The sequence below is a fragment of the Limulus polyphemus genome, unplaced genomic scaffold (assembly GCF_000517525.1).
Source record: "Limulus polyphemus unplaced genomic scaffold, Limulus_polyphemus-2.1.2 Scaffold4627, whole genome shotgun sequence".
In the NCBI taxonomy this organism is placed as follows: Eukaryota; Metazoa; Arthropoda; class Merostomata; order Xiphosura; family Limulidae; genus Limulus; species Limulus polyphemus.
In genome coordinates, this window is record NW_013670237.1 from 56,063 (window position 1) to 65,537 (window position 9,475).

At 35.0% G+C, this 9,475-nt stretch overlaps 1 protein-coding gene across 1 annotated transcript in view; it reads left to right on the forward strand.

Annotated features, from left to right (window-relative positions):
* LOC106471442 (cAMP-dependent protein kinase type II regulatory subunit-like) overlaps positions 1–9,475 on the forward strand; it is a gene marked incomplete at its 3' end in the record, with an annotated part of 59,116 nt that overhangs the window by 26,595 nt on the left and 23,046 nt on the right. Inside the window, exon 2 of the mRNA XM_022400054.1 lies at positions 2,544–2,576. Within this exon, the coding sequence (XP_022255762.1) occupies positions 2,544–2,576 (33 nt within the window). The remainder of the gene's footprint in view (positions 1–2,543; positions 2,577–9,475) is intronic.

The window sequence follows — 9,475 nt, forward strand, 5'->3', positions numbered from 1 at the left end:
TTTTCACGTCTTTTGTTTTGCTTAATCTTCTCTCTCTGAAATTCGGGGTTCGATACCCCTGCGGTGGACAGAACACAGATAGTTCATCGCGTACGTTTGCACTAGAACAGCAACAACGACGACTCTTTTTTTGTTGTTGTTTTAAGGTTAGGTTGCAAATTTACATTTGTTTCTAATACTTTTCTGTCTGTCTGTCTCTCTTGATGTTATGTTCTTAGTCTGTTCATTTCCAAGCAGCAGTTATTGTTGGTATTTCAGAAGTCGAATCGTTATTTTTATTCATTGCTATGAGTTTTATGTCATTAGGCTTCATAACGTCTGTCTATTTCATTTGTTTATTGTCGATATATTCCATACTTTACGTTTAATTCTGTGTTGTTTTTTTCAATAACTTTGGTACTTTTTCATTTTTTTAGTTTTGTTTTTCAATATGCATAATAATATCAATCTATTTTTGTTGACAGTTTTTTTTTGATAACCTCCCCTACTTCCCGACTTTTGCTGCTGAGTTTGTATATTTACTGAGGCTTCTTGAATGTTTACCTGTTTGTGTGGATTTTTGTTCAGTAGAATCCAAACTGTCTACCTGTTTCTGTGGATTTATGTTTAATAGAATCCATACTGTGTGCACAATTCTGTGGATCTTTGTTCAATGGAATCCTAATTATCTGTATTTTTCTGTGGATTTTTATTCAATGTAATCCAAACTGTCTGCATGTTTCTGTGGATTTTTTGTTCAATATAATACGTACATACTGTCTGTATGTTTTTTTGGATTTATATTCACTACAATCCATACTGTTTGCCTGTTTCTGCGGATTTTTTCGATAGAATCCATACTGTGTGTACGTTTTTGTGGATTTTTGTTTAATATGATCCATACTGTCTAACTCTTTCTGTGGTTTTTTGTTCAGTAGAATTGTTACTGCCTGCATGTTTCTGTGGATTTTTGTTTAACAGGATCCATAATGTCTCTCTGTATCTATGGATTTTTGTGCGATAGAATCCATACTCTCTGCCTCTTTCTGTGGATTTTTGTTCAATAGAATCCAAACTGTATATTTGTTTTTGTAGGTCCCATACTGTCTACTTATTTTTGTAGACCTCGTATTGTGATCATATTTCTGTCGACATATTTCTGTTGACATCTTTCTGTCGACATATTTCTGTTGACATATTTCTGCGGACATATTTCCGTGGACATATTTCTGTTGACATATTTCTGTGGACATATTTCTGTTGACATATTTCTGTCGACATATTTCTGTTGACATATTTCTGTCGACATATTTCTGTTGACATATTTCTGTCGACATATTTATGTTGACATATTTATGTGGACATATTTATGTTGACATATTTCTGTCGACATATTTATGTTGACATATTTCTGTTGACATATTTCTGTTGACATATTTCTGTCGACATATTTATGTTGACATATTTCTGTTGACATATTTCTGTGGACATATTTCCGTGGACATATTTCTGTCGACATATTTCCGTGGACATATTTCTGTTGACATATTTATGTTGACATATTTCTGTGGACATATTTCCGTGGACATATTTCTGTCGACATATTTATGTTGACATATTTCCGTGGACATATTTCTGTTGACATATTTCTGTGGACATATTTCTGGTGACATATTTCTGTGGACATATTTCCGTGGACATATTTCTGTCGACATATTTCTGTTGACATATTTATGTTGACATATTTATGTTGACATATTTCCGTGGACATATTTTTGTTGACATATTTCTGGTGACATATTTCTGTGGACATATTTCCGTGGACATATTTCTGTCGACATATTTCTGTTGACATATTTCTGTTGACATATTTCCGTGGACATATTTCTGTTGACATATTTCCGTTGACATATTTCTGTTGACATATTTCTGTCGACATATTTCCGTGGACATATTTCTGTGGACATATTTCTGTTGACATATTTCCGTGGACATATTTCTGTCGACATATTTATGTTGACACTGCGTTCCATACTTTCACGTTTTTACAAAATTCCAGCTCTCGCGTACGTGAAATATAGTTTATTCGTTCCTACCTTCGTTGCTTAAACCTTGAAGTACGTGTTCGTGTAGCATTTATCTTGCTGACGTCATTTCTTTGACACAGATTTAATCTTACGATTAACTTATGTGAAAGATCAATGTTCTTACATCGCCTGATAATAATTGTTTTTTTTAATCCCAATCTCACAAACATTTACATTTGAAACCTTAACAATGTTTCTAACGAAACCAAGGAAACAGGTTTCAACTTTGACTTTAGGCTCAATCATCAGTTAGATTCTCCCATTTGTTAAACATAAATTTATTAAATAAATTAGTATATAGTCTGTACTATTGTAAAATTTTTAATTTATTTAAAATACTATTAATAACATTTTCCACTCCAATTATATAAGTATTTTTGAATTAAAAGAATGTTAATAAAAATGTTTTTAAGCAATAGTTATTATTATCGCTATTTTACATCATTTAACATGGTTGTACAATTTTTATATTTTCAGAGCCCCCTAACAGATTTATTAGGAGAAAATCAGGTAAGATTAACAATTCTTTGTTTGGTAGTCAACTCGACTACTGTTATTTTACGAACTAGTGAATATTTTTTGTTGTGGTATATACGTTTCCAATCATTTATTTACAGTATGTTATCTATAAGATATTACGTGTATACAAAGCATATTACCAAAGCCAAGTAGTGCTCGTAGAGAGGGCTTAGGAGGAGTAGCCATCTTAGACATTTGTTTACAGGGGGAGAAAAAGAGGGGAAAATAAATGATAGAAAAGTCTGGTTTGAATTTCGCGCAAGGCTACAGGAAGGCTTTCTGCGTTAGCCGTCCCTAATTTAGGTGTGATAGACCAGCGTGAAGGCAGCTAGTCAATACCACCTACGCCCAACTCTTAGGCTACTCTTTTACCAATAAATAGTGGGATTGACCGTCACATTATAACACACTCACGGCTGAATAGGCGAGCATGTTCGGTGACGGGGTTTCGAGCCCGCGACCCTCAAATTGCGAGTCAAGCATCTTAACCACCAGGCCTGATTGAAAGGAAAAGAGAAATGAAAATGAAGCTAATTCCGCTAGTTTCATTTTAGTCTGTCCCCCTGGTGGGACAGCATTAAGTCTACGGACTTACAACGCGAGATATACGCAGCAGATAGCCCAGTTTGGCTTTGTTCTAGAAACAACCAACCAACCATATAAACATTCTTACTTTCCTTACTTATACATCTGAACTTACGGCTGACTGTTTTGTGATTGATCAGTTTTCTTTCATCCTCTTAATAGTAACTGTTTTTTTTCTTATTCCCATTGTCACGAACATTTACACTTTAAGCCTTAATACTGTTTCTTACGAAACCAAGAAAACCAGGCTGATTTTTAGTTATAGGTTGAATCATTATTTCAATTCAACCCTTTGTTAACCCCCCCCCCACCCACCCCCAGCGGCATGTCTGCGGACTTACAATGCTAGAAACCGGGTTTCGATACCCGTGGTGAGCAGAGCACAGATAACCCATTGTGTAGCTTTGTGCTTAATTACAAACAATCCATTGTTAAACGAAATTTTTTAAATACTTTAGTATGTAGATGGTTTTGTTTGTTATATTTCAATTTCTGTAAAATATTGTGTTTGTGTGTTATTTTTTTGTTAACCATGCATATGTTCATCTACTTTCTTAACACTTATTTATTCTGCTGATTTAACCAATAAACTATACGTTCCATTCGATGTGGGCCCGGCATGGCCAGGTGGTTAGGGTGCTCGACTCGCAATCTGAGGGTCGCGGGTTCGAATCCCAGTCACATCAAAGATGTTCGCCCTTTCAGCCGTGGGGAGGTTATAATGTGACGGTCAGTCCCACTATTCGTTGGTAAAAGAGTAGCCCAAGAGTTGGCGGTAGGTGGTGATGACTAGCTCCCTTCCCTCTAGTCTTACACTGCTAAATTAGGGACGGTAGCGCAGATAGCCCTCGTGTAGCTTTGCGCGAAGTTCAAAACAAACAAACAAACCATTCAATGTGAGCTGGAGAAATTACGAAATGTGTGAATATGTTACTGTTACTTGTTATTTCATAATTTCAGCTACCTCATTATAGTAGATAATATTATAAAACAGATATATATATGTTGTATATGCATTATTCGAAGTCATTCAAGAGCTTCGAGTCAGCTATGTAACGGTAGTTGTATATGGTTTATGTTCTTTGTCCGATGTTTTATTTAAGCAGTATTTTTGTCTGCAATAGGGCATGCAGATCGTATTACCGAAATCATTAAGGCTTAGAGGGAACAATCCTTTTAGGATATTTTTTTTTCTTTGAGGGAGAAAGAGGGGGAAAGGGAAATGGTAGGAAGGGAAATAAAAATAAAACATTGTTATCTTTATAACCGGCGGGGGGGGGGGCTTATAACAATGAATTGCAAGGGTTTCTTAACTTTTTCTAGGTGAAGAAAGTATATCCTATATATAACTTTCACTAATCTATGTTTACCAGCCGTGTTTTTCTAAAAAGCCCTTATATTTTGTATAATGAAATTTATGAGCTCGTTTTACAAAAACAATTCTTATATGCATAGCGTTATATTATGTTTCTTCCTAATCATACTAGTCAGTAATAAAAAATAAATCATAAGGTTAGTTATAATTTGTAAGATATACCTTTATGAGCTCGTTTTACAAAAACAATTCTTATATGCATAGCGTTATATTATGTTTCTTCCTAATCAAACTAGTCAGTAATAAAAAATAAATCATAAGGTTAGTTATAATTTGTAAGATATAGCTTATTACTACCGTTTGAGTTCAATCTCAATATATGGTACGCGGTGGATCAGAGGCAACTCTCCGGGGTTCGGCTCTTCGCGAGAGACAGAGTGTAGATGGCCCATTTTGTAACTTTTCACTAAAAATTCCTAACCAACCAAGTTCACTGCGTATGCTTGTTTTATTGTATTATAACGTAAACATTTTCATACATTTAACAGATAAAAAGTATGCTGGAAATCGAATAAGAGGAAATTTTTCTTGGTTTAAAAACTTTTGATTTGCTTATCAAAATGTTTCCGCAAACACTTTTTCTAACAGTTAGTTTTAAAAGTTATTCATTTTAGAAATTATTACAATGTTTGTTTGTTATTATTAAGTACAAATTTACGCAATGGACCATCTGTGCTGTGCCCATGTGTCCACCACGGGTATCGAAACCTAGATTTTTAGTGTTATAAGTCTTCTGACCTGCCGCTGAGACACTGGAGGGGGGGGATTATGACAAAGAATTGAGAGGGTTTTCTAACTTTTCCTCGATTAAAAATTATATTTGATTTTGTTATTATTTTTAAACACATACAAATAAATTACACAGAAAGTACATATTTATTGGGATATCCCAAAAGCACGTTTGTACGGGTTCTCAAACTGACTTTCCTTACTTACACACCTGAACTTACGACTGACTGTTTTGTGATTGATCAGTTTTCTTTCATCATCTTAATAGTAACTGTTTTTTTCTTCTTGTTCCCATTGTCACGAACATTTACACTTTAAGCCTTAATACTGTTTCTTACGAAACCAAGAAAACCAGCCTGATTTTTAGTTATAGGTTGAATCATCATTTCAATTCCACCCTTTGTTAACCCCCCCCCCCAGCGGCATGTCTGCGGACTTACAATTCTAGAAACCGGGTTTCGATACCCGTGGTGGGCAGAGCACAGATAGCCCGTTGTGTAGCTTTGTGATTAAGTTCAAAACAAACAAACAAACTGACATGTTAATATATTAATTATTTTACAACTATGGGCCGGTATGGCCAGGTGGTTAGGGCGCTCGACTCGCAATCTGAGGTTCGCTGGTTCGAATCCCCGTTCCACCAAACATGCTCGTTCTTTCAGCCGTGGAGGCGTCATAAAGTTACGGTCAATCCCACTATTCGTTGGTAAAAGAGTAGCCCAAGAGTTGGCGGTGGCTGATGATGACTAGCTGCCTTCCCTTTAGTCTTACACTGCTAAATTAGGGAGGGCTAGCGCAGATAGCCCTCGTGTAGTTTTGCGCGAAATTCAAAACAAACAAACAAACTTTTACAACTTTATAAATATTATATTTTAAAACATATTTATATTAGATAAATGATGTTTTAATATTTATTTCATCTCTTATTTTGATAAGTTATTAAATAATTTTGAAGTCACATAATTATAATGCTTTTGTGTAATTTCTTTTTAACACAACAGAGTATTACATTTCTAACGATAGAAATTCTATTTTCATTTCCATAACTGTACAGTAGTTTATTGAATGACTTAAAAGTTTAAATATATAGATATTTATAGCTGTCTTACATTGAGTAATTTATATTAACCAGTTTCGTTTTTTAAAATATTTCTATTTTATATAATTAAATTTATAAGCTTCTTTTGAATAGCTATTACTGTATGCATAGCATTATAATATGTCCCTTTCCAAATCATTATTCCATATTGTAACACTGGATGACCCCCTCTCCCAAAAAAACAAAACAACAACAACAAACAAACAAAAAACAACATTATCAGAATGTTTAAGATAAAAGATTCAAACCCTGTAAGTTAAGTGGAGACGATAATAGTGCTCACAGACATCTTAGGAGTAAAACTTAATTAGTATAATATTTAATAGGTTAACAAAATAAAGTATACAGTCTGTTTACACATTAATGTACAGTGCAAATCACATTTTTAGAAATATGTTATTTATTTCATGTTGCCTTTCTGATTAATTTTCCATCGTCGATCGTGCAATATTACCAATATACCGCAATTCTCGTGGTAATAAGTTTCTGAAAGGATAGCGAGGTCAATCTTAGGATTACGACCGAAAATATCGTTAACAGCGAGTTTTCATGGTAATAAGTTTCTGAAAGGATAGCGAAGTGAAACTTAGGATTACGACCGAAAATATCGTTAACAGCGAGTTTTCATGGTAATAAGTTTCTGAAAGGATAGCGAAGTGAAACTTAGGATTACGACCGAAAATGTTGCTAACAGCGAGGGTATCCAACTGATGAAATAATATATTCTAACCAATATACGCAAGGACAGTTCTGTTCATTAATTGTTGTACTTGATCTATTTTTGGCAGCTTGCTTTTATCAGACGTTAATAACAATTAAACCACATATCTTGATAAACTGTGTACAGAACCTTCGCCGCTCGTGAACGTCATGTCCCAAGGTCAGATTTAGGCAGGTCAAATGCACAAAAGTCCTTTGATACTGCATCTTGGGACTTGAAAGATATGTGGTCAATTGGGATTGCTGGGGTTCCGGATTCTTTGGTTATCTTTCTAAAAGAAAAGCGGTTGATTTCGAGTTGTTGTTTTAAGCAGGGAGCGTTTAGTTTGTGGACCTTCAACAGCTTCAAGTACTTGTTTATAACCTTATTAATGGTACCAAAAATATTCTTATCTACATCGCAATGGCATTTTGGATCAAAGTAAACTCTGTCATTACAGCAGCCTTCACGTTTCTGGATGAGAACGTTGCTTTAGATAGTATTGGGGTGTGGTTTGGAGTCTGGTACTATTTTAAACTGATGTATGATAAAGCTTAATTTCCTGTTCCCATATATTGTGTCTTTTTGGCTCTACATTGTTGAACTATCTTTACGAATATATTTCCTTGAAAAATGAGGTGGCAAATATCAATAGCTATAAGTGTACCTGTGGCAGAATTGTAAGTCAAGTGTTCAGGAAATCACAGTGAACTAAATACATGGGCACTAAACACGCTCCTTCCCCCCACCCCTCCCGCTGTCTCTGCTCGCATTTATTGGGAAACGCTTTTGTGTGGGCATATACAGATCGTTCTTACAAAACACAATTATCCTATGTAATCAAATCCAAATTAATAAAACTTTAAAGTACACAATTACTTGATAATCAAGGTTACAGCCTTATGAATATTCAAGGCTGGATATCTAACTAGAAGACAATGGCTCTCTTTTGTGCCAAATGCCACGTTGTCAATTAAATAACCTATTTCATTAAAACCTGTACACGAAAGCCTCGAAAATGCAAGGTTTTCTCGCAGAACGTGTGCTTTATCCCAGAACAACGTAAGGATTTTGTTGAAGTTTTGAGACGATGTTTCGAACGTCTGTTGCTAGTAGTTAATAACGTAGTTTGCAAATCTATACCAGCTTGGTGAGGCCTAATACATCCTCCTAACCTTCAAATTACCGTCTTGTTTCTATACTGTTTACATACTGAATAACTTTATGTTTTTTTTTTACATTATAAGTATTGGATAAACTCTCTCGTAGTGGATCTCAATAGTAATTGGTGGGATTAATTTCAATATCAACGATTGTTTTTTGGAGCTTCGCGTAAAGCTACACGAGAGTCATCACCACCCACTCTTTTACCAATGAATACTGGAATTGACCGTCACATTATAACGCCCCCACGGTTAAAAGGGTAAAAAAAAATTTTCCTTGACGGAATTCGAACCCGCTGCCTTTAGATTATGAGTCAAGTGGCCTAACCATCAGATCATGGCAGGTTGAAAAATTATTTGCAAACTGTCCATATTAAAAGTACGTTTATTGTTTGGCAGGTTCGAATAACAAGTATATGTTTATGAACAGTTTATAGTTTGTTCGTTTGTTTTAATGCAGAGCCACATTGATTGGGCTGTCTGCTGTGTCCACCGCGGGGAATCGGATCCCAGAATTTAGCGTTTTAAGACCGTAATGCTACCGCAATCCCACTGGTGGACTAACAGTTTACAAAAACGTGTTCTCATCTGTAAGACTACAGCTAAGTGAGAAACAGAAATTATCAAAGGGTTTATAAGAATATTTGATTTTAACAACGTTAAAATCAGTTTTATATATTGTTCAGATATTAACTTCATTTTATTTGTTTTTGCTACATTTATGGCGTTTAGCGTTGAAAGAAAGGGTGAAAGGAGATGATATACCATACATACAAATGTGGGTGAAAGGAGATGATGTACCACATATACAAATGTGGGTGAAAGGAGATGATGTACCATGCATACACATGTGGATCAAAGGAGATGATGTATCATACATACAAATGTGAGTGAAAGGAAATGATGTACCATACATACAAATGTGGGTGAAAGGAGATGATGTGCCATACATACAAATGTGGATGAAAGGAGATGATGTACCCATATATACAAATGTGAGTGAAAGGAGATGATGTACCATATATATACAAATGTGGGTGAAAGGAGATGATGTACCATATATACAAATGTGGGTGAAAGGAGATGATGTACCATATATACAAATGTGGATGAAAGGAGATGATGTACCATATATATACAAATGTGGGTGAAAGGAGATGATGTACCATATATACAAATGTGGGTGAAAGGAGATGATGTACCATACATACAAATGTGGATGAAAGGAGATGATGTGCC